Raw genomic sequence first — 27,043 nt, 5'->3', positions numbered from 1 at the left:
ATACCCCACTATACACCCATACGTGGCATTTTTTTTTACTAATCCAACAAAAAAAGACAAAACACTCATATTTCATCATCTTTCCACTCTCTCTCTCTCTCTCTCTCTTGGCCACACCCTCCACCCTCTGTCACCACCACCAATGCCTACCGACGTCATCACCTAAAACATCATCTTTTATCATCTCCCCTTTCTCTCTCTCTCTCTCGCCACTGGCCATGCTTTGATACTCGCTCCCCTCATCTACGCCCCACCTTTGTCCTTCCCCCTCGTCTCCTCTGACCTCTCTCTACAAAAAACTGATTGTTCTCGTCTCCTCCAACCTCTGCATATAATTGATTGTTCTTATCATCTCTCTTCTCTTTTTCTCTTCGCCTCACCCCTGTCTAAATCGGTTCTCCCACCATAGTACTCATCGTCACACCCCGTCCACAATCATTGTTGTCCTCGTCACTGATGTCCCAAACTCCGTCCTGATCTGGAGAACACCTCCGCCATTGAATGCTCACCCCGTTGAGATCTCGTGAACCACAATGTCGTTGCCTCATCAGTGTTCATCTTGTTTTATGTTCTGATTTGTGTTTTTTTTTTATTTGGGTAGATTTGGGGGGGGGGGGGGGAGATATATATATATATATATATATATATATATATAGAGAGAGAGAGAGAGAGAGAGAGAGAGAGAGAGAAGGAGGGAGAATGAGATGAAAAGGGAGACAAAAGGGAGAGTGAGAGTCACGAGGGACCGTGGAATCGATAAGGAAATGAGAGGGACGACGGCGGTAGTTTCGATCTGTTTCTCACAACTGAGAGGACAAAGAGAGAGAAGAGAGGGTGGGAAAGAGAAACTTGCAGAGAGAGTATTTTACTAAATGACCCGTTGTTTTTTGAGTTGGTATTATTTTATAATTTTATATTAAATTGTGACATGTGGGATGGTGTAGAAGAGAGGTATGCCACATAAGGATGTACATATATCACCATTAAATATGAAATTAAACCGATATATATATATATATATATATATATATATATATATATATATATTGTTGGATCAATTCTTAATGTTTAACCATATGAGTCTTCATTTTATTTACCATTGCAGTGGCGGTAAGAAGGATCTTGGCGGAAACACAAACAAGAAACACTCTTTTGAGGTATAATAACTCTCTAGCTCTGTAGTTATTATGCTAATTATAACGCTCTAGGTATATAGTTATTATGCTAATTAATTCTAAGCTTGAACAACAAGTTTATTTATGTGGCTCAATTGGAAAATAAAATCATATGCATGACAATTAATTAAACTTATGTATATAACTTTAAGGTTATATTGAATCGAAAGAAAAAAAGTTCTTACAATTGGATTGCAAAAGATTTAGTGTTGTTAAATTAGAGTTCAAGTTTGTTCCATTTATATGGATATCATTATGATGGAATTTATTGAATTGAAGAGTGTTTTTTTGAAGGGAAATTGAAAAGTGTTGCCAATGGTAGGAAAATAGGTAAATATACATGTCAAATTTCATGCGCGTACTAAAAACATACTTTGTAACACAATATTTTCTTTAGTTGAAATTAAAATAGATTCTACTAAATTATATGGATTTCATATAAATTTAATGGCTAATGTATAAATTTGATGATATATCATTTTATCGATTTCATGCAACCTATGAATCTGATCGATCATATTTTCTGTACTAGGGTGTATTAGTTTGTCGTTGTTTGTTTGTAAGATGTGACAATGAACATTCATCTTCGACAGTGATGTTTGTGGGGATTGACCAAGACCCTTATTGGTAGTTCCTGGAGCTCTATTTTAGAATTTCGATGTAAGTGATCTAGTTTTCCTTTTTCAATATTAAAACATTTACATTTTCATTTAATTTTATTTTAAAAATTTGTTATTGTGCTCAATGACTGACTAATATGAAAGGTCACCGTTTATTTCCGCGGAGCCCATATAATATAGAAAATTACACAGTTTAAAAGGTTAACACATGTTTTTCATACTCACAAAATTATAATAAATGCATTTCAATCTCCGAAAAAAATCATTCATGTTTTTGCCCACTTGAAATACTAAAGTTGTGTATTTTTTTTCACCCTAAAGAAAATACATAATTTTTCTATTTAACAAAAATGAAGAAAATGTTTATGAGTTTAAGAGGGAAATTCTTGTGTGAGATTGAATTTTGATGACTGTAGTGTATTTTTATGAGAAAGAATGATAGATGAATCATTAAAATAAATTATTGATGAGAGAGAATGATTGAGAAGAGAGATAAAGATATAGTCACCCATATCACCAAAACTCAATACTAGTTAAGCGGAACCCGTTTATGAGGTATACATTGTATTGTCTGACATCCAATGAGATACCATTATTTCTTATATTATATCAATAATTTTGTGATGCTCATGTATAATTGATTATAGAAAAACTCCAAGAATCCTCCGGATTCTTCTTCTTGGTTCCCTTCCCTATAATAGAAAGTGCAGCTTCATAGAATAAAATGTTGAACAATTGAGTTTTGATTTTAAACAAAACTCCGGATTTTACTTATACTTTTTTATTTAAATTATTTTTTAAGAAACCAAAACTCTTTGTTCAACATCTTAATCTATCAATTTACACTTTCTATCAAGTAGACTAAAGATAAGTATTTTTTCTTTTTCTACTTTTAGTATAGGAGAATATTATTGTCTTTTTTTGTTTGGTTGTCTACATATTCCATGGGCATGGTAGGAACCGCTTTTAATTCTCCGATAGAAGTGTTCCACAATTAATCTTATATTGGATTGTGAAGCACTAGTTAGACTAAATATCCCATTAATACTACTAGATCATAAATTTTATAATCGACAGTTATCCTCTTGAAATAGATTTGACCAATTTAATTTTGTTGCATTCATAACATCTCACCATAACGAGAATACAACACAAATTTATTATAAGCCATTGGCTTATGTAGGAGGAGAGATGACCCGTCAGGTTAAGAAGAATTATTGGACAAGAATATTGTGCAGAACAACTTTAAGAAAATAGGTTTTTCAAACAAGAGGGTCCATGATTTGCAAACACACCGAAAACGTTTCAAATCTTTAAAAGATATATTTGGTTAAATGGAAAAGGGTAGTTCATGATGTATGTAATACCAAAATATAAACTTCTCGGTGATGGGTCGTCGTGGAACAGGGTGGTGCTTTTGCAGCTCTGTTTTGGTTTCTTCTTCACCTTGGACGACCTTGGATCTCTGGTTTGTTTCAGATCTGTTGAGATCTGCAGTGTTCTTGGCTGTTGTTTCGTAGTCATCGCACCGAAATGTTTGGAGGCTGCTTTTGTTTTCGTTTTCATGTTCTGTGTTGTGTTTGTTTATGTTGTTGGCTTTGTTTCGTTGCTGATCATAGACTGGTGGGATTGGATTTGGCTCTTTTTTGCAGTGATCTGAGTTCGTAAACCCGAAAGGGTCTGGTGTGTTCTAAAAACCCGAAAGGGTCTGGTTCGTTTAACCCGTAAGAGTTTGGTTGCTGACGTATTGGACTCATCCCTCGATCTGAGTTCTTACACGTTGTTTTGCTCGAAAGAGCATTTGAAGCTTGCTGTTGAACAGGGAGCTATTGGCAGTTGGATTTTGTTACCGTGTTGGCGGTCAATCCATTCGCCATAATTATACTCTAACTGTCTGATGCGGATGTTCATTTTTCATTCTTTTTTGTAACTTGGTTTCGCGCCCGTACACGGGTTCGCTGGGTTGCGCATGTGATTAATGAACTTTTGTTAGGATAGATTAGAGTTGATCCACTTGGACTGATTTATCATGTTGTATTTTCACTTGGGTTATTCCTGGGTCAGGTCCTATGTCGCCCAGTCTTTGTATCACTTTCTTTTTATTTATTAAAAAAAAATACCAAAAAAATAATTATTTTTTGCAGCCTTGGGTTTCTCCATCGTAATAAAATTTAGAGTTTTTCCTCAAATAGTAGCCAATTGCAAGGAAAACTCTAAATTAAATAACTCGTGACCCAACCTTGTCCATTCTAACATTGCTAAATATCTTCAGAATGTACATTTGTGACAATTTTTTTTCTTGATGTATATGATTTGTTTGTATGATTTTGTCTCAAAAACAAACCGAACACTAAAGAAAAAAATAATACGAAAATGATAAACCAATTAATTGCAAAGTTTTTCAATTGTGTTGATGTCTTTGTATTAGAGTGACTATTTAATTATCATCGTATGTTTAAAGTTACAAAATACAAAGTTGTGATTAACTAGTAAGTTCTAGTTTCTTGTTGCTCTTTCATCTTCACCTTCTCAATTACGCTACTCTTGAGGGTCTATCTCGACGCAGTTGAATATGAGTCACACAAAATAATTAGTTTTAGTTCTATAAAATCATATCTTTGAGGAATGGTTTATGATCAAATTATTGTGTTTTATGTGTTTCTCTAACAAGTTGATGAAGATTTGAAGAAATCAATTCAACCAATGACAGCCAGGGAGATTAGGAGAACAATAGTGGTTCAAGTAGACTAAAGATAAGCAATATTTCTCTTTCTACTTTTATTTTACAAGCTATTATTGTTGTCTTTTTTATTTTGGTAGGCTACAAACTCAATAAGGATGGTAGGAACAACCTTGAATTCATAGATAGATGGGTTCCAAAATACAACGATTATATTGTTTTGCGAAACACTAATTCGACTAAATATCTCATTAATACTACCAGAACCTAAATTTAAAAATTGACGATTATCCTCTTGACGATTAAACATCTCACCACAAAGAGAATACAACACACATTCATTATAAGCCATCGGCTTATGTAGGAGGAGAGATGACACGTCATGTTAGGAATAATTATTGGACAAAAATATTGTGCATAACAACTTTATGAAATAAGGCTTTTCAAATAAGAGGGACCATGATTTACATACACACCCAAAACGTGATATTGGCGAATCAAAATTCAAGTCAAGGGAGAGAAAACCCAAACACATGTAAATTTTGAATGAATTGCACAGAGGTACGTAACATGTAGCGTTGGTGAATTGCATTAAAATTGGTTTTTTTTAAAAACAAACTGTATTGAACATCATTTTAAGCCAAGAATCTGCACTTTCTATCATAGGGTTATAGGAATAGTTAAATCGATGTGTAGGTCATGTTCAAGCAATAGCTTGGAATTTAATTAGTTCTTATCTTGAATCAAAATGTCTCACTAGTTAAATTTTTTAAATATTGGTTGAAAGGAAAACATTTTGTAACAAAGACTTACATATTTATATGTATGGTTCTCATTCTTAACATGCAAAAATATTATGGTTTCTTGACCAAAAAAAAAAATAAATATTATGGTTTCACTGGTGAAAACACCATGTTGCCATAACTTTTTCAAGGCATTTTTGGAAGGGGTTTTCATCGGACAAGTTCTCGTGAAAGAAAAAATTCGAATGGAAGAGATCTTTGTTCTCAAAAAATTATAATGAAATATCTTACTTTACGTACAAACATTACTATATATCTTTAGAATGTACATGGTGACAAATTTTTTTTTTTTTTTGATGTATATAATTTGTTTGTATGATTTTGTCTGAAAAACAAACCCAACGCTAAAGAAAAAAATACCAAAATGATAAACGAGATTAATTGCAAAGTTTTCTAATTGTGTCGATGTCTCTGAATTAAAGTGACTATTTAATCATTTATCATTGTATGTTTAAAGTTATAAAATACGAAGTTGTGATTAACTAATAAGGTCCAGTTTCTAGGTGCTCTTTCAATTTGACCTTCTCAATTACCCTACTCTTGAGCGTCTATCTCAACACAATTGAATATGAGTCGCACCAAAAAATTAGTTTTAGTTCTATAAAATCATATCTTTGATGAATGGTTTATGATCAAATTATTGTGTTTTATGTGTTTGTTTAGTGAACTAATCTATTCCAACTAAAAACACTACCAAAAAAAAAAAAATCTATTCCAACTAAAATAAAATGATGTCCTCCAGATGAAGCATGATGAATATCACCAATTATATCTAAAGTCCAACCTCTAAATGGCCAAAGTTTTATTATGGAATGTAATTCACTTGCAGGTATATGTTGAATTCCTGCATGTTTCTGGCACTATTGACACCCTTTTGCAAACTCAATGCAATCTTTCAACATGGATGGTCAATACAATCCTTGTCGAAATATTAACCATTTCATTTTCTGACCTGCTTGATAGGAACTACATGCCCCACTATGTACCCCAGAAACAGCTAGGTACGCCTCATTTTCATTGATGCACTTAAGTAAAACGCCTTCAGCGGTTTTCTTAAACAATTCATGTCCAATGATCACATAGCTTAAGGCTCTATATCTAATCTTTCGACTAACTGTTCCTGACGGATTCTCAAGGTAATCTACAATTGGTTTTCTCCAATCATTATTTGACAAATTATCAATGGCAAAAATTTCAAAAATTTCAGGATAGGAATAATTAGAATAGGCATATGGCTCACCAAAGTCCGATTCTCCTTCTTCCCCCACAAGTTTTGTCATTGACAATATAATTCTGTCGAAGGACATCCAGTAGGAACCAATTTATCCTTGATTTCTATCAATTCCTGAAATTTCTGTTTAGAAACTTTATATCCTGAAGCAACTTGTGCTAAATCATTTGCCACTTGATTCTCAATTCTCAATTCTTGGCACATGTTGAATATTGACAGATTCCAAATTATTTAACAAAGAATTAGCAGAAACAAAATAATAAAACAAATTCTCACTTATGCATTTGTACTCCTTTGTTAGCTATTTCACCACCAATTCTGAATATCCCTTAATCACAACATTCCTTGCCCCCAGTTCAAGCAGTATCTCTAATCTCACTATTAAGGCTTCATATTCGGCCTCATTATTGGAGCAAGTGCCATTAATTTTATACTCCCTCCGTCCCTATATGTAAACCCTCTTTGCCTTTTTCACATTTCTTAAGAAAAGTTGTTAGTGTTATTAATGTGTCTATTTTGTGTGTTAGTATTACCAAATTGTCCTTTGTTTGTATGTGTATTAAATTTGACTTTACATATTTCAAGACAAGTTAGTAGTATTAATTAGGGGCATGTTTAGGAAAAATAATAATAAATGCATCTAGTAATTTGAAAAGGAGTTTACATTTAGGGACAAATATAAAATCAAATGGGTGGTTACATATAGGGACGGAGGGAGTACTTAAAATTTGTTGGTATATTTAATGGATATATTATGAAAATACCAACTCCAATACCATTTTTATGGTTATAGCCATCAAATTATAAAGTTCAAGGCTGATTTTCCTCTAGTTGCATATCATATTGTGAATAATTTTTGAAGCAACCAAAACATTATCAAGGATGGATCTATTTTCCACAAAAGCTGATTGTTCTTGAGAAATGCATTTTGATAAATTCATTCTATTCGCCAAAACCTTTGAAATGATTTTGTAGATTACATTGCACAAAGAAATAGGTCTCAAGTCCTTCATGGATTTTGGGTTATCCTTCTTCGGAATAAGGACTATATTGGTTTTGACAAGACTAGACGAAAACTCACCATGGTTAAGCCACAAGACGCATGTATGAAAAATTTCAGGTTCACATAGGTGCCAAAAATTTTTAAAGAACGTCGGATTGAGACCGTGCGGTTCTGGAGCTTTAGCAGAGTGCATTTGAAATAAAGCTTGTCTAAACTCTTCCATGGTAAATGGCTTCATCATTTTCTGATTAGCTTCCTCCGTGATGGCTGGTTGGACTATCTCTATTATTTCTTGCATATTCCCTTCTTTTTCAGTGAAAAGCTCGTCAAAATATTGCTTTGTGTAACGCCCGTCGTAAATTATTTAATTATTTAGAAATATATCTTAATCTTAATAATATACAAACATGAAGCAACAAATAGCAAAAAATCTTGCACCAATCCAATGTGTCAATTTCTTAAGCATCCAATGCCAAATCATCAATTCTTGAAAGCTCATTTTATCATCAAATATAGTAATAGGGACCACAAAACCATAAGAATTTCAAATTTACACAATAAAAAAACATCAAAATTCAATGTAGATCATGAAAATTTGAATGTGTTAATTTCCCTCTAAGAAATGTCATTTTCAGGTGTATTATTAAGAAAAAAAACAAATGTTCAATTTGAAATGAGGCCCAATTATGTTAAGCCCAACACTCAAACCCTCCTATTTTCAGAACCATTAAATGCAAAGGCAACAAAAGGATAAAGTTTTCTCTGCCATTCTTCCTGGTCTCACGCTTGCATCTCTTATTCACCATCATAGTGAAAAAATTTCATCTCTCAATCTCATTACACCTACTCAATTCAAATTCAAAATTCAAATCTTCAAACTCAATCTTTCTCTTTCTTCTTCTCTCTCTCTACAAATTAATCTCCCAGTCTCTCTTGAAGCATCTTCCTTTCTACGAAATTAATCGGAACCGGGACAAATACAGTTCTACTGAAAATTGCATGACGGCTTCGAAGGTAATGATTCTAAATACAATTATTGTATTGAATTCCTGATCCATGTTCATGTTCAAACTATAAAACCATTCTCTGAATCTCTCACTCTGTCCCTCTGGTTTTGTTGTTGTTCTTATAGTTATAAAACGACGACATCCAATCAAAAATTTGGATTTGGCTTCATTGAAATTTCAAACTATAAGGTACTGTATACACTCCTTAATCTTCCTATGATTTTTGTTTTGTTTTGTGATTTTATATTTTAGATTATTGAGTTTTGATGGTTTATTATCAAAATAGTCATAATTTTCCTTTCTTAATTACCCTCTGGTTTTGATTATTTTGTTGTGAAATTTATCACTCACAAAGTGTTTGAGAAAACGTCTCAAAGTGTTTGATGACCGATATTGTTAGTCTTGAATGGTACTACAGATTGTTAATAATGTGTTTGGATTGTTTTGTTATAAGTTTGTATGTGTCTCATTTTATTTGTTCTAATTTGTTTTTTGATAAATGGCTTTGTCACGCTTATATCATGTAGTTTGGATACCACTATATTTGATAAAATATTCATGGTGCTCTTATAAAATTGGTTTAATGTTAAATATTTGTGGTTAGTATTGTTGTGTTATATTCCATGTTTGTATAAACTGTCTTTGAATTACTTGCTTCAAATAAACTTGATTTTCTAGAAGGGGACAAATTTAAGTGTATTGTTTTGAGACAATCGATATCACCGTCGAACCCGAAATCGCCGACCTCAAAACATACTTCAAATCCCACTTTCCGGTGGATTCACTGCTAAAGCTATCATCGTCCAATCATTCAAAACACATCGAAAGGTAACTAACTCGAAATCCCTAAATTTATTTCATCACAATCACTTTAAATCGTGTTTTGATTTTTAAAACTTGGTGTAGTGGCAACACGTTGAAGAAGATATGAACAAAATGGTTTTGAGAATCAAGCTGGCTTTAGTCGTTTGAAGGTAAAGCTCTGATTATTATTAGTTTTTTATTCATTATTATTAGTTCTTTTAATCGTTTGTAATTTTAATAGTGGATTTCAGTTTATTTTTTTTGTTATTCACATGTTTGCAAACACTCAGATTCACTTCACTAAGCTTTATTTTGCATAACTATGTGATTTTGAATTGTTACTTTGTTTTAGCTTATGCAATGATGATTTATTTCATTATCTGTTTTGGGGTTTTGGATTTTTGTTCTAAAAATTGTGATTTTAATTACACTTATTGATGGGTCTTCAAGGCTATAATTGCATGGTTTTTGCGATTCTTAATTAATTTTCATGAGGTTTGAATTGAATCCTAATTAAAAGAAGTCATAGTAATAGAGTGTAATATGAAGGATTCATATTAACAAAATAGTTTATAACCCTGTTTGGATAATACAAATTTTGGCCCTCATTACATACTTTAGTAAATCTAAAGATTGTTAAATGTGTAAAACAGTCCACATGTTTGGCACCTTAATTAGATTCTCATAACCTTAATTTGATGTCTCAATGAAATATTTTGCTGTCATATTGTGTATATGACCTAAAAAAAATTCCTATCCAATTATGGATTGAATATTTGCTACCTTTTTGTTCTTTTTTTTTTGTTATTCTGCTTTTATAAATCTATCCAACACTTCCACTTTTGAATTTGTAATAACAACTATTTTTTGATAATTTTCACTTCCAAGTATCTTAATTCATCATCTTTTGATGCTATTATTTGAGGAAGAACTTATTTTTTCAGTTTTAATTATTAAAAAATCATTCTTGGTACTAACACACATTCAAATTTCAAATTTTCCCTCCATTATCAATTTGCAATTCAAACATAGATATGATTACACACACAATGCTTACATCACACATGCTACACAAAAAGCAAAAGGGACAATAATTAGTCAAACAAAATCAATTTTCACTCTCTCAAATCACTAGCCCAATAGATTTATATGGTAGGGAAGATAAAATCCATTCTTTTAAATCTTCTTTTAACTAATGAATGCGCTGACATCAACTATCTTTGGTTTATTTTTGTAAATGATTTGTTAAGGTAGTAGCTTCATATTGGTTTGAGAGTTTTGATTTATATTTTTATATTTTATTTCACGACATGAATTGAAACAAAAAGTGACATATTGACTAGCTATTTTTGATTTTTTCATTGATAATCTTTGTGTTTGGATTTTTTGCTATAAAAGGGTAGTCTTTGATTGAATATAATTTATCAAGAGCAATCAAACATTGCTTCCTCTCTTATTCTTCCTTTGTTGCTTCTTTTGTTAATTTGAGCTTTAAATCAACTTTCTTAGTTTCTAAAGATGTTCTTTATCATTTTGTTCCGATTACTTTCTATCTGAATATGCAAGCCATGCTATTTTGACTAAATATATGATGACCTGTTTTATTCAATTTTTAATCTCTGGTTTTGTTTGGTGACAGGTTTTATGCATCAATTTTAAAAGAGTTCAAATAAATGACGTTGGAGAGACAATCAAACTGAAGGTATAATCATGGTTTTAAATCATGGCTTGAAATTTATTGTTAAACAAAACTTTTTGGAGCCTACATTTTATATTTTATATAGTACCTTAGATGGAGGTGATATTCACCTTTTATGGTTCTATTCCACTAAGTAGAGGAATGGAGACTAATTTTTCCTTTTGGAAACTATCTGTTGATTTGGTTTTAAAATGTTAGTTCCCTTCATCCACGAGATATCATGAAATCAATCCCTTTATCAAATTGTGTATTAAATGATTTGTTAGACCTGTGCACTTTTTGTAAGTGAAACTGATGAGTATTTTCAAGCCTAACAAAATTAACAATCTCACATCCCATGTCCTTCTTTCGATGGTTTTAGTTTGAATGTTTTTAAAATTTTACGGATGCGTCTTTTTATTCTTTTATGACTTTAGTTATTGATGTTTTTTTGCGTGTGTAGAGATAGAGACGAGTGAAGAAAAACATGTGATACTATCTACATCTTGGAAGCTGATTCCAACTCTGACTTATGTGCTTTCTCAATTCTACAGAAATAAAAAGATAAGTAATTTATCTACATTTCCTCTTCTGATGATGAGAAAAAATGATCTAACTAAGAGTTAGTATCTTATTTCATCATGTTATGAGGTAGTATCTGCCATTTTCTCTAATCTACCACTTTCTTGAAATTCGATTTCGATTCAAATTAAAACATTTGCATAATGTTAATGTTCAAAATTTGGATCTAAATATGACACATCTGAATCTTTTGGTTTTTTCTTTGATACGATGTCGAGATTTTTGGCTATAAAATGGTAGTTTGTGATTTGTATTAAGTTGACCCACGAAGTTTAGAATCTTTTACCATTTTCTTGAGATAGTGATTCAGCCAAAAATATAAATATTTGCACGATCAAAATTTGAATCTAAATATGACACTTCTCTTTCTTTTGGTTTTTTCTTTGATAATCTGTGTTTGGATTTTTTTGCTATAAAAGGGTAGTCTTTGATTGAATATAATTGTACAAAAGCAAATCAAACATTGCTTGCTTTCTTATACTTCCTCTGTTGTTTCTTTTGTTAATCTGAGATTTAAATCAACTTTCTTAGTTTATAAAGATGTTTATTATTTTGTTCCGATTACTTTCTGTCTGAATATGCAATGCATGCTATTTTGACTAAATATATGATGACATGTTTTATTCATCTTTTTAATCTCTGGTTTTGTTTGGTGACAGGTTTTATGCATCAATTTTAGAAGAGTTCAAATAAATGACGTTGGAGGGACAATCAAACTGAAGGTATAATCATGGTTTTAAATCATGGCTTGAAATTTATTGTTAAACTAAACTTTTTGGAGCCTACATTTTATATTTTATATAGTTTACATATATGTGGCTGCGTCTTACCCATGAGTAGTTCTCACAAAGTGTCAGCATTGAAAATTAGAAACATTTTATTTGAAGAAAGTCTTTGCCTTGGAATCATTCACAACTTTGTTGTTTAGTTCACGTGTAGTTCTCACAAAGTGATATGCTTACTATTCACGTCCATAAAATAAACTTGAAAAGTTAAATTTAGAGGACATAATTGTTATATATTGACTTCTTTTTTTCCAGGTGGTTGGTTGCAGAGGTATAAGCAATAATTTTTGCAAATCTTTCTTCGGTTAGTTAACTTGGTATGTTGTTTATCTTTTCAAACATTCATTTATATATAGATTGCCATGCTGAGGAAGTCGTAGTCTCAAGTGAAAGGAAAAGTTATTTTGAGTTTCTAATTGACTATATATAGTTTGCATATATGAGACTGCTCCTCTAAAAATAAATCTGATGCAAAAATTAGTAGGAACATTTTAACTTATTAGTGACTTTCTCTTGAAACAAAATAGATATGATTCTAATTCATTTTGATCTATTTCCCCCCTTCTTAAATTGGTTTGATTTCAGATTTTTTTTTTGTTGAAATTTTAATGTGATTTGAGTAGTATATACCTGGCGCGTGGGGTTGGACTAACCATAACAAACCAAAGTACAGTTAGAAACATATTCCTTTGTTCAAACCTGAATACAATCAAGTATATTCCTTTGGTTTTGGCAATGAGTCTCAATTACTACTTTGCATAGACTGCAAGTAAGCATCCGATCTTTTTTTTTTTTTTTTTTGAGAGAAAGTAAGCATCCGATCTGATTAGTCTTTGTTAGCAATCATGTCCTCTTTTGCAAAGCCATTTTTGAAAAAGGAATTTTTCCTTCGGTTGACTATTCCTATAAGTTTGGGTGGGGCTGATTGCATGGTTTAGTTTCTTTTAATATCACATTTTGCTTTACAAAATTATCAAATGGATGTGGCCTTAATAATCATTACGTGGTTAGCACTTCATCTGTATACTTTTTTATCATCCTAAAAATTTAATCTATGCAAGCTTGCTATTGGACTTTAATCTAATTATATTAGTAAGTATCAAAATACATATACATCCAATATTTATTTTTTTTGACACAATATACATCCAATATTTTATTAAGGAAGATTTTGTAGGAATTCCTCATACATGGGGGCCATAGGTATTTGATTTAAGTCCAAATGTTTATATTCCTCAAACATGAGTCTATACATATTTAGTTCATGTTTCTATTTATTATATAGTAGGTATAAATATTACTGTTATTAACTATTATATTCAATAAATTGTTGACTTTTGACTAATAGTTCTCATAATTTCTTTTGTAGTGACATTTGGAGCCATCAAGAGATGTTGAACCTATTTATTGAGAATGACTTTTTTGATTAGTTTATCTTTTATCTGTTATTTTTGTTTTTGTGACTTTTAACTTATGTTATCATTGGATGATTATTACTCAATGTTGTTGTGTAATGGAACTAAAGTAGACTAAAGGATATGTTGTTTGTTGATTTTTTTATTTCTTACAAGATAGTCATATTTAAATTATCTACGAATTATATTATATTTTAAGTATTTTGTATTGTATTGAGAGTTAACATCTACATCTTTACAAAAAATATTCATTTCGCCCGTGCGTTGCACGGGTGTAAATCCTAGTTTATATATATATATATGATTTATGAATTTAAGTGATTTATGAGGTTTACGTGATTTTATGAGAGATATATGATTTATCTGAAAATTATGTGATATATGCGATGTTATGATTTTTAGAGATGTTATGAGGTGTTGAGACTTATTTTATTATTTAATAAAATAAGATATGAAAATAAAATAAAAATATTAAAAGTGGGGCTGTGTTGTGAGATGAGTAAATTAGTAGTGAGAAGAGTAATATGAAAAGATAAATAGGCAGACATAAGTTAGTAACACAGTACGTACGTTTTTGGAGAAAAAGAGAGAAAAGTCAGAAGAGGAGAACAAGAGAGAGAGGGCTGCGATTTCTGCAATTACCAGGTAAGGGTGGGACTAACTTTCAATACTATTAAGGGTATGATTCTGAAAAATGATTTTTAGCATGATTAGGTTGAGTTTTGGTGAGAATTGGGAATTAGGTTTAAGACCGATTTTGATGATTGAACCATGAAAAGATGTTAGATTGATGCAAAATTAGTGTACAGACCTTAGATATTGCCTAGGGTGATAATTAGATGCTATTTGGATGAAAGAATCATGAAGATAGGTGAAAAGTTGTAATTTTTAGGTTTCTGGCCGTACTGACATTCATCGCTCGCAACCGCGAGCAGGAACACTCGCAATTGCGAGCTAAGAACCCCCGCTCGCCACTGCGAGCAACGCAACTCGCAACTGCGAGTAACCTGTAAGCTCGCCATTGCGAGCAAAGTGGCTCGCCATTGCGAGCAAGGCCTTAGGAGTCCAGAATGCACGCTTTGCTCGCCGTTGTGAGCAAAGTTACTCGCCACTGCGAGTTAGGATGTTAGTTGCCCAAAATTGTTCCGATGCGATCCTTTCGCATGTGTAGTCATGAGTTGATCTTAGAAGTAAAAATGAGGGTTGTTTAGGATACTTTCAGAAGTTCCAGAAGTCTGTTTAGGTGACTGAGATTAGTAGTGATGTTGTATAAGTATTATTTATGATACTTTATGATGATAAGTTGATATGATTCATTCCCTTTACTGATGATATGTTATTTAAGCACTGTTACATGCTGTAATTGTTGTTGTTTGCTGCTGTTGATTGTTAATGTCTTGAAGTTGCATGAGTCGGTCTAAGTTGCAAGAATTTAAGAAGTTGTCCATGATTATGGAGTTGTATAAGATGTTCACGTTGTTGTCTAAGTTGTAGGAAGATTGAGTCCATTGCATACTCATTAAAGTTGGGGGCTTTAGGCCCGGCAGCCTTGTGCTCATTAAAGTTGGGGGCTTTAGGCCCGATAGCCTTGTGCTCAAACTACGTTGGGGGCTTTAAGCCCGGCAGCTGTATGCTCACACGTTGAAGAGCCTAATTACGCTCATTTATGTTGTTGATTGGTACCACATGCATTTGCATATCAAGAAGTTTCACGATGGTTTAAGTTGTTAAGTTGCTAAGTTGATAAGAGTTGCATTGTCAAGTTGAGTCGTGTTGTCGAGTCAAGTGTTAAGTTGAACATGATATTTAATGATGATGATATTTGATGATGGTATTTGATTATGAAATGATAATATGCTAAGTGATAAATGTTTGATATGTTAATAATGTTTTATGTTGCTAAATGCATTTTAATGAATTATATGCTTAATTTATTGACTGTGAAATCTCACCCCTTCTGCTTGAAAATGTTGCCCTTCGTATGGGTAACTTGCAGGTAATAAAGACTAGAGGCGTACGTGAGTGGACTCCTCACATTTTGTCTAGGTGCTCTGATACGTAACGGGATGGGGGCTTGCTTTTACTTCTGTTCCTTACGTGTCTTTATGAACTCTTTATGAATAAATGTCGAACTAAAACTATGAGATTTCTGATGAGGCATGCGTGCCAAGACTTTTATCATGTTGAACTATTCTCCGCTGCGTAGTTTCAGATTTTTGATGTTGAATTTTGAAGGATAATTATTATTATATGTCTTATGACTTTCAAGATTTATGTGACATTCCGTTTATGACTTAAATACTCTGATTTATGATAAAATTTTTATGTTGGGAAAACGGGGTGTTACACTTTGCAACCCCCACACATATCAACGTGATTGTCCATGACCTCCCCGTAATTTCTTCTCAACTTTATAATATGATTCCTCTTTCTGCGTGCGCTAGCCATGGCATGAATTTTTTTAGAATTTCTATCACCATCCTACAATGAATTTACCTTGACTCTCTGTTTCCAGAAGGCGCCCTATTGAGCTAAAAGATAGCTCATTCGGTTTCTAACCTCGTTGTACTTCCTCCAAGAATCCTCATCATTTCTTTCTCATAACGCTTCCATATCCCGACGACATTCATCTATAGCCTTGCTAAATTTTCTTCTAATGTTCAAAACCCATTTCTCTAGCTCTTTTGAACAATTGTTCAACTTCTCGAGAACAACTCCTTTCTAATTGGTGAATGATCTGATCTATCTGCAATGAAGTTAGTAAGCGTAGCATGTGGGAATAAATCAAACCATGCTTGTGTGACCATAGCTCGATCCAAACGTTCTTTCGTTCCTTCATTGCCATCTCTCCCTTTTCTCCATCTGAATTGGTAACCTCTCAACGGTAAATCTACTAGGTTACAATCTTGAACAACTTCTCTAAAGCCTCTGATTCTCTAAGGTGGGTGATCAACATGACTATATTTGTCTTCGTTTGATAGAATGTCATCAAAATCCCCCATTATGCACCATGGGAGATTGTTGTCTTGGTCTAGGGTTCTCAATAAATCCCAAGAATCCCTCCTCCTTTCTATTTCTGGAAAGACATAGAAACCAGTAAAGCGCCAACGATGTTGTTGTTGTTGTTGTTGTTGTTGTTGCTGTTGTTGTTGTTGTTTTGTTACTTCCAAGTTGATGAAGTTTGTTGCATAATTAATCAAGTTGCATTCAAAAGGTTGCCTCCATAGACACACAATTCCTCCAATCCTACCAATACGATTAACTACAAAAGCTCCATCAAAACCAAGACGAGCTCGATTTCTTCTACTTTGTTTGCATGAACAAGTGTTTCACTTAAAAAAATTACATCCGGTCTATATTTTCGGACGAGGCTGGGTAAAGTTGGAACAACACTCGGGTTGCTCAGGCCCCGGCAATTCCAGCTCATAAAACTCATGATTTCCGACAGGCCTGACTGCCAGGGCCTGTCGATAAAAAATGAGTTTCATAAGCCTTCTCCACCGTTGCCCGTTCGTTCAAAAGCACATCTGATGATCTAAACACACTTACTCTGCTAACTACTATATTAGTAAAAATATTTTAGTAAATGAAACTCATTTTATGATAAAAATCAGCCCACTCAATAAATTTCTTAACAAGTTATCTTAAAAGACACGTAATATAAGGCAGATGAAGTATTATATAAACTTAAGAGGAAATAATTATAATATATGGTGATGAAGAGGTACAAATTTACTAGCCAAAGTAACAAAACTGACATAACAAACAGCATAGTAAAAAGCCAAGAGTTTCAAATAAAAGAAGCCTAATTATTTGGTACGATAACCAAGGAGAGTAATAACTGCAATACACTCTAAAGTGAGGTATTCTTCCATTGTGACTCACAAGATCAAATAAACAGTGTTTGGACACACATATAAAAAGATTATCATTAAAATATTCAATCATTTTTTTATCATTTTTTTCTTTATTATCAAAAAATACTTCTTTATGTGTGTAAACACTGTATTTGGTCTTGTGACCATATTAGAATTCCTCCTCTAAAGTTTATGCAAAATGAGATGTGCACCATGCTCAGGCTGAAGAGTAACAATAAAGGAAGGAGCATGAGTATAGGAAGGTGAAAACTCTAAAGAAAATTGTTTAAGGATAATGGACACAACAATTTTAGCTTCTAATAAGCCAAAGTTTTGTCCAATACAGACTCTAGGACCCCAACCAAAAGGCAAGTATGAAACTTTGCCATTTGTTGCCTTTGAAACTCCTTCAGAGAATCTTTCTGGTTTGAACTCTCCAGCATCATCTCCCCAAAATTCCTTCTCTTGGTGCATCATTGATATAGGAATTATGAGTTCTACTCCTGCAGGAAGTGTTAGGTCTCCAAGTTTGGTGTCTTTACGAAGATATCTAGATATCATAATAGCTGGTGGGTACAACCTTAGACTTTCTTGAAGAATCATTGATACCTGTTTCATAAAAATGATAATTAGTGTACCAAAATAAAGTAAAGGTGTCTCCCTTGTGTTTACGTTTGAGATGGTGACTTGATCGGTGTCATTGTGACAGAAACAAGAATAAGCAAATATGAATTTAGGTTTGAAACATGGATATTTGTTTTCTTTTATTTTACAAGAATCATCAACTGATTGATTAACCGTCTCTGTCATAAGAACGGTCAACTTCTACTATCGAAAGAGGGCGTCTGTCGTGGTTAGAGTTTTGAACGATTTTCAAGTATTTGTACTACTATAAAAGCGATCTATCCTAAAGTTTGTCATTATTCAATACTTCTTCCATTCTTAAATACATGTCTCAATTTTACAATATGCATTATTCACATAACTTACTTTAAACATATTTTTTAACTAATATATATTAATACAAATGTTTTATTTTTGAAAGGTGGTCATATTAATACAAATGTTAGCATGTAATATTTTGTTCGATTTGTCTCAACAAATACTTTCAAAATATCAAATTTTTATATTTTTTTACTATAGATAATTAAAATATTAATAGTCGAAGAGTTAAGTATTGCCTTGTGTGTTGTGGTTGACTGCGAATATCGGGGAGGCACACTCAATGCAAAGTCGGGGAGATTCACCAACCTCATTAAAGATAGCAATTGCAGAATTCTAGATAAGAAGTCAAGTCACAACCATCTATTTACTAAGCGGTAGATTTAATATTTTTTTCATCACTAATTTTTGTCGCAAATTTATTACTCCTTCCGGTCCTATTTATAAGAAAAATTTGACTTTTTAGATTCATTGAGTAATTGATGTATCCTGCCTAGAATATAGATCAAATACATCATTTATGCAATGAATAAAAAAAGTCAAATGTTTCTTATAAATAGGACCGAAGGGAGTATTTTTAAGCATTGAATACTCATAATCAAAGCATAAGTAATTTATGTGAAGAGAAAACTTACAATTTTAAGTTGACCAATCTTTTCATAATCTGGATTTTCATTACCAAACACTTGAAAAGCTTCCTCCCTTGCCTTTGCTTGCCACTCAGGATGTTTGGCAAGTAACAACAAAGTCCAAACAAGCAATTCTGCATTTGCTTCTTGCCCTGCTAAATAGAATAGTTTCACCTCATCAACTACATCCCTTAAACTCATTCCTCCACCACCATTGGCTTTCTCAGATTCCTTATAATTTGATTCCAAAAGTATGCCTAATATGTCATTGTTAGTAGGTTCTCCTGCTTTTATTGCTTTTAATCTCCTGTTTATGATCTTCATTAGTGATGTTCTTATTTCTAAGTCAATTGCTTTCATCCTCCTCTTGGTATAAGTTGGCAAGAACCTACCAATAAATAAATAAATAAGCATAAATAGAACTCTAAAAGTGATATTCATCATATGATTTACTGAAACTAGAAGGCTAGAAAGTAACAAATCAAAAGAAACAAAAAACTAATTCATCTATCACATACTAAATGGCACATTATATTATGTACCATTAATTATTTTATTTAATCTCTACATTTATACAATGTGAATCAATTCAGAATCAGTTAAACTGTTGAGAATCATGGGATGAGATGGCCAAAGATCATAATCTCATAGGAAAGATGGAGAGCATATGAATACTCTTCAGAATTCATTAAAATAGATGATGAAATGAGTACATATTAGTCCTATTTATATGACTCAACAGATTAACCAATTGTGTAACAACTTCTAATTTCGCTAGATAATTCTGGGAAATGCTAACGAGTACACTAAGAAACACTCTTTAACGGTCTAAAATAGTAAATTAATGATGTTGAAACTTGTGTATTCAAAATGTATTGAAAATTGAAGTGTTTGGATTTTTCAGCGAATAGTTTCCTAAATTGGAATCCTTAACTATTGGTCAAAAAAATCACTAAATAATTATGTAACTAACTAATAACTAATCATCGTTAACCAACCATTCCTAAGAATCTTAACATATGCAATGATTAACAATAGTTAAATAATTTAACGCGAACTCATCATATTGACTCATAAGAGCATCCACAATGGCAGTCCATTAATAAGGACTATTTAAACGGATCTCATGTATACACAACACTTATTTATAGTTTTTCAATAAAAGTATCTATTAAGGATTAAATGACTCAAATTGCAATACACATATAAGAACTTCAATAAAAAGTACTTAAATAGGTTCCACTAACTTTATATATTTAAACAAAAATAATTTATTTTTTCTTTTGCAAGTGGGACCAAGTAGTACATATTTTATTACTTCTTTTAAACGTGACATCCGTTAGTTGCTCATGAGAGAGAGTCCGTATATAATTGTTCGTTGCTTAATAGAAACTCATTTTTCTTTCTCCAATGGGGGGTCCTTAACAAGGAGTGATCCTTGTTGAGTAAGAACCCCCCATTGGAGATGCTATGAGGACCTTAATATGCAAAAAGACCTTTGTTTATTTATAATTTAATCATTTGTAATTATCACACTCTTTTATTTATAACCTTTGTTTATAATGTGTAGAAAAACATAAAAGACACTTAATATGCAGGTAATTTGAGTATGTCTCAATTTTGAAATACCAAACCCTTAATTTTGACTGTTTTTCTTCTGAAATTCATATTCCAGAATAAATCCTACATATATAACCACCAAAACAGGTGAAGCCTTACCTGTAACCTGGAATGAAAGCAAACTTAAAAAGTGTCATTGTAAGTGTAAGCATTTCTCTCTGAAGTTCAAAAACTCTTTTTCCTTCTTCAAAGCTACTTCCAAAGCCTGCACGAGCCAGGATATCACTTGAAACATTTAGGACAAAAGGCCATACATCTAACTCACAAGGCCCATTGGATGAAGACACTACTTTATCCAATTTGTTGATCATATCATCACATGATTGGCAAAATATTGGTATCAACATCTGTGAAAATTTTCAAAAGAAACATAAAACACCCTCATAACTATTAGCATTTTAAGAAAGAAAAAAAAAACTAAACGTAAATTCATTTACAACACATGATATTTGGACACCAATTTTTTCCAACACATGTGGCACTTGGTTAATCTCATTTAAAAATATGGTTAATTCAGTTGAATAGATGATTTATTCAAGTTACGGTCAAAATTATGGTGAATTCATTTACAAAATTAACCACAATATTACAATTTTAAACGTGATCCAAATTAACGATGTAGTCAACTGACCTAAAGGTAATTTTGCATCTGATTAATAAAGTGTCGTAAATCTATATCTATATCTATATTTAGGGATGGCAATGGGTACCCAATGGGCAGGGTACTATGGTGCCCATCCCCATACCCACGTTTGTAAAAAATACCCGTACGCGAGCCCGTACCCTCGTGGACAACAACTTTAGTGCCCTTCCCCATACCCTATGGGTACTTAAGTGCCCATATCCGCACCCATTACCCGCACTTTAACCATGAAAAGACAATTAAATAACCACAATTGAAATAAATTATGATCCAAAAAATTTCAAATCATCTTTTTTTGGTAGTGAAAAAATTTAAAAACATGTAATAAAATAGTATGAATCGTAGTATTTAGCCAAATAAAAAAACAACGAAAATATCCCTAGAAAGAAAGAAAAGATAGATACTTTACATCAGTTATACGTTAAAAAGTTGCAGTTGCATATTAAAGTCATAATAAATTGTTATTAAAGTTTTTATTAAGTTGCATTAAGCTGTTTTAGGGTTAGGCTTAAATAGTTAAATAAATTAATTAATTGTACACAAAAAATAAATAAATTATTTATCATATTATATAAATACATACATGCGGGTTGCGGGGCTGGGTAGTACAGTGACCATACCCGTGCCCATACCCATTCAAATTTGCGGGTAATTACCCATACCCAAGTCCGGACCCATGAAAGCGGGGTTTTACCCTACCCATAGCGGGTATTTTTTACGGGTGCCCATAGGGTCTGGGTCCAATTGCCATCCCTATCTATATTATATATATTTGAGGGTTTTCCTCAAATATATATGGTATCACATGGCATCCTGAATTCATTTGTTTTGTTTTTTATTTTCATAGTAATAATGTGAGGCAATTGTAATATTTTTGTTTTTAATGCTTGCCAAGCAAATATAGATACAATATATATCTTACTTCATGTTTTGAGATTTTATTTTAGTTTGGTAGCCAAGATGAAATACACATTATAATATTTTTAATTGCAATATTTGTATTGTGTTTTGAGATTTTATTTTAGTTTGGTAGCCAAGATGAAATACACATTATAATATTTTTAATTGCAATATTTGTATTGTAGTGACTAAGTTTCCAAATAATTTTGTCAAAAAAAAAAAGTTTCCAAATAATTTTTTTTAGTAACTAAATTTCCAATTTTTATTTTTTTGTTTCCTTAACAAGGATGAGACCTGGACTGATTTTCATATTTGGTTTCATAATAATAATAATAATAGTTTTGTTACAAAAAATAATAATATCCATGGTGGTAAAAATATATTTTGTTGGCCAATGATGATAAAAAAAAAAAACGGATTTGATAACCATATAATCATAAATGTATCATTATGTTAATTTCAATTGATTTTTTTTTAAGGATGTTAATTTTAATTGATTGTTTTAACCAAATTGCTAAAAAAAGTAGTAATTATGCGCTAATTGGCCAAGTTAATGATGATAAGCAAAAAATGATAATATCAATAGGGGTAAAAATATCTTTTGTTGGCCAATGATGATATAAAAAACGGAATTGATAACCATATAATAAGAAACGTATAATCTATATTAATTTCAATTGATTTTTTTAGATATATTTTCGCTTAAATTTGTAGTATCTATGTAATTTCTATATCCACTCAAAAAAATAAACAAAAGTATACAATTCAAATGTTTATGTGTTTTTAATTAAAAAATTTCTAATTTTAGAAATATATTGAGTTTAAATATGCATTAAACTTACGTTTGTCAAAAAAATTTCGCTTAAATTTGTAGTATCTATGTAATTTCTATATCCACTCAAAAAAATAAACAAAAGTATACAATTCAAATGTTTATGTGTTTTTAATTAAAAAATTTCTAATTTTAGAAATATATTGAGTTTAAATATGCATTAAACTTACGTTTGTCAAAAAAAGAATTACGTTAAACAATTCGAAATTACATTGACCAATTTTTACGCATCATTTTTTTTTATAATGTAAAAAAATGGTCTTATTACCTCTCTAAAAAACGGTCATGAACATCCAAAATATAATGGAAAAAGTATCTGTATATGTAAAAAATGTATACGTATATTTTTTTTTTTGAGGGACGTATATATCTTAAAAAAGCATTAGCATTATTCCAATATACCTATATATCAAAAATGTATCCGTGATAGTAGAAAAATTTAAAAAAAATAATATTTGAGTTTAAATATTTGCTAAAAATACTTTTATAAAACTAACTTCAATTGAGACATAGGTTCTTACCATAATGTACTGTAAATGTGAGCTTGTGAAAAAAATAAGTTTGAAAAATTCTTGGTCTAATAGGGAAAAAGAAATTATATCAAGATTAATCTAAAAAAAATTAGATCAAGAATAATTCCGAGGGATTTTGCGATTACAGTGAACGCGTTTGTTCTATACTTTTGAACGCGTTTCCATGGCTCAGCTAGGGTTTTGCGATTCTGATTACTGAAAGCGTTTCCCTGTGATTCTAATTCTGATTACTAAACATTTTCTTCTGGTTCGTTTCTTCACATAAGTTTGGTTACAACACAGCCTGCTTGGCCATGTTTGATTGACAGGCTGAACTTGTGGCACCGGTTACTATTTTACCATATGCGTAGACACGGATCACTACCTCTTCTCAGAATGTTACAAACTCTTCTCTGAATGTCATGGTACCTCACAAGTCCTTTGCAACGGCATTAGGGGGCAGTAGGTTATCTCCCTCAGATGAGGTTCCTTTTCGGGTTCCCTGCATCAAGGGTGTTGCTTTTTGTATTCGAATTAGACAGGAGGAATATTCTAAAGGATTGGTTGAATGACAGAATGCCCTTCGGGGAAGACTGACTTTGAATAAAGGCGACAAACCTTACATGGCAAGAGATTTAACTGCTAAATTAAGCAAGTTACGGAGGATGGTTAACAAATGGAAAATGGTTTTTTCCTTTTTGAATAGGCCGATGACTTACGCATAGTTTGGGCGGCTGGTAACATTGCTCTTAATCCGGGTCTCCTTCGTCTTTCTCAATGGACGAAGGACATTAATCATTATTCTCAGAGGCAGACTCATGCCTCCATTTGGATCAGATTGGTTGAATTGCCACAAGAGTATTGACGGGAACGAACTTTGAAGGAAATTGTGAGTATCGTTGGTACTCCGATATATCTGGATGCTCCGACACGAAATAGGGCTTTCGTACACTATACGAGAATTTTGGAGGACATTAACTTATCTAAAATAGCCTATGATGAGATTCTTGTGGAACGAGAAGGTTTTGCCTTTAAGGTTGGAGTACAATATGAGAGTAGACTGCTCTTTTGCCATCACTATTATGTCATTGGATATAATGTTTTGACTTGCAAGTGGTTGCACCCGAAGGCAACTAAGGTGAATGGCCATGGTAAGCAACCTATAGCGGATGAACCACTTACTAAGAAAGCTCCTCTTCGGCAGCACTGTAGTGATAGAGGTGCTTCTACTTTAGGTACCATGCAATATGTTGATGTTGCATCCCCTTCAACTTCAGCTACTATCATAGATACACAAGAACGACCTACAACTCAAAACATTGCTCCTCCTAAGGATGTTTCGAGCAACTCATTTAGCTTTGCTTTACAAAATGTTTCAGATGCAATTCCTCATGGCATGTTACCTCAATCAGTTATGCTCGCATTGGAATTGGTTACTGATGTTGCGCACGATGACGTGCACCCCTTTGAAGTGGAGAGAATGCAGCAGGAATCTCGGGACGACAATTTTTCAAAGCTTCCTGTTGCTGTTGCTCCTCTTTTGACTTATGTAGAGCACGTTCATGTGCATGAGAATTTTGATGGCTCTACCTTGGATTCAATTAAGGATGTGAGCTCTTCGTCGATTATGAACTTGGTAGTGCACGAGGAAGTCACTGCCTCTTCTAAAGACATACCCTCGGCCATAGTTGTGCATCCACACCATATTGCGGTGCACACAGTCCATACAACACCGGTTGATGGTTCAGTCACACCAACCTATGCCATTAATTCGGTTCCAGACCCCGTCCCAGTAGTCCCTGCCTTTGTTGCGTACTCGGTTCCCGTGGACAGCAGCACATGCACGCAAATCCTGTTGACAGATGTTGCAGTTCTAGCAGCTGCAGCCATTATGTCCTGCTCGACTCCCAATGCAAGTTAATTAGCCACGCATGAAGTTGGTATTGTGAAGCACAGTAATCCAAGGACTCAACATGATATGGAACTTTGACAATGAATCAAAGACTATGACAAGAGGGATGCTGAAGCTCCTTTCACTCCCGTCTTGTCAAAAAAGAAAAAACATAATTTAAAGAAACAACAACTTACTGGGAAGCCGCCATATAGAACCTGTTCCACGAGAGAGCCCTCACCATCTGCCTAATGAATTTTTTTTTCTATTAGAATATTATAGGTATTGGTAACTCAGACACGAGAGTTGCTTTAAAAAATTTATTTTTGTCTCATAAACCGGTATTAATTTTTATTGCGGAACTAATGGGTCCAGTTTGGTTGACGGCTTTACCTCCATAATTGAACTTTGATTTCTTTCGAGACAGATGTTGTATGCATAATTACAGATTCCCCTAGTCGGTTAGTTTTCTTTTCTTGTTTCTTTCTTGTTTTGAGGGTTGTGGTCTAGTCCCCCCTCTTTGTATATACTAGTTGGGATGTCGGTGCTACCTCTAGGTGAATTCATTGAAATTTTTTATTCAAAAATATGAATTATACATATGAGTTTATTTTAAAGGAGGGGCCAAAAGTGAAGATGAAAAACAATAAAAGTTGAAAAAAAATTAGAGGAACTAAAACAAAAAATTGATATATTTATAGGGAACAAAAACATATTTAACCCTTTTTTATGTTAAATTTAGTTTATAATCATTCTTATAATTTTAGAATAACATAATATTAAATCAAATCATTTGATAAAAACAATATATTATTTCCGCATGCAGTGCACAAGTCTTACATTAGTATAGCAAAAATTGGGTTTACATTAAACAAATTAGATGAATTAACTACCTTCATTTTCTCAACATTGAATGCTGGGCTGATAATTTTTCTATGTTTGGCCCATTTGTCTCCCTCATAATTTATAAAGCCAGATGCTAGAAGCTTGAAAAGTGGACTTGTGTCAGGTTTTTGAAAATCATAAATCTTAGTGGTCATTTCTTTGATTTTGTCTGGTTCCATTATGAATACCCTTGGTCTTGGACCAAGCCACATAAATGAACTCTTCCCTGCATTTTTATCATAGTATTCAGATGTATAAGTTAAAAACACAAAAAGTACCAATATTTTAAGCTATATTTATACTAAAAAAGTACCAATATTTAACCAAAAAAAAATTAAAAACACTAAATCTCTTAGTTTCTTCTCACACTCCTATAATCTTATTCTAAGCTAGCAAAAGATTTGACCAGCACTTAGCTTCTGGTCATCTATTTGTTTGTTCTACTTTTTATCTTTATAAAACAAAAAAAAAACCTTGTAAATATTTAAAATTAAATTTATTAATTTATTTTAATAGAAAATACCAATAAAATATAAGTTAATGAATTCA

General features: G+C 32.4%; 1 protein-coding gene and 2 long non-coding RNA genes across 4 annotated transcripts in view; 2 read left to right on the top strand and 1 right to left on the bottom strand.

Annotated features, from left to right (window-relative positions):
* The first annotated feature begins 654 nt into the window (after positions 1 to 654).
* On the top strand, positions 655 to 3,926 carry LOC146927519 (uncharacterized). Its single transcript, XR_015005700.1, has 3 exons — positions 655 to 1,157; positions 1,708 to 1,835; positions 3,448 to 3,926. It is a non-coding gene; the product is annotated as an uncharacterized LOC146927519 (long non-coding RNA).
* Positions 3,927 to 8,276: 4,350 nt separating this feature from the next.
* LOC146927518 (uncharacterized) lies at positions 8,277 to 13,920 on the top strand. 2 transcript variants are annotated; one of them, XR_015005698.1, is made up of 9 exons: positions 8,277 to 8,526; positions 8,645 to 8,708; positions 9,198 to 9,347; positions 9,426 to 9,493; positions 10,963 to 11,025; positions 11,465 to 11,652; positions 12,243 to 12,305; positions 12,624 to 12,685; positions 13,738 to 13,920. It is a non-coding gene; the product is annotated as an uncharacterized LOC146927518 (long non-coding RNA). The 2 variants fall into 2 exon arrangements; XR_015005699.1 differs by lacking the exon at positions 11,465 to 11,652.
* Positions 13,921 to 17,460: 3,540 nt separating this feature from the next.
* LOC146927514 (cytochrome P450 72A15-like) overlaps positions 17,461 to 27,043 on the bottom strand; it is a 30,587-nt gene continuing 21,004 nt past the window's right edge. Inside the window, exons 2-5 of the mRNA XM_085700747.1 lie at positions 26,503 to 26,720; positions 20,931 to 21,178; positions 19,218 to 19,599; positions 17,461 to 18,249 (exon numbers count right to left, since the gene is read on the bottom strand). Of these exons, the coding sequence (XP_085556873.1) occupies positions 17,824 to 18,249; positions 19,218 to 19,599; positions 20,931 to 21,178; positions 26,503 to 26,720 (1,274 nt within the window). The 3' untranslated portion in view covers positions 17,461 to 17,823. The remainder of the gene's footprint in view (positions 18,250 to 19,217; positions 19,600 to 20,930; positions 21,179 to 26,502; positions 26,721 to 27,043) is intronic.

The sequence above is a fragment of the Medicago sativa genome, chromosome 4 (genome assembly GCF_051527215.1).
Source record: "Medicago sativa cultivar Bolivia chromosome 4, Bolivia_mono, whole genome shotgun sequence".
NCBI lineage: Eukaryota > Viridiplantae > Streptophyta > Magnoliopsida > Fabales > Fabaceae > Medicago > Medicago sativa.
The sequence above is the reverse complement of the archived record's forward strand: the minus strand, read 5'-3'. Positions and strand labels throughout refer to the sequence as shown.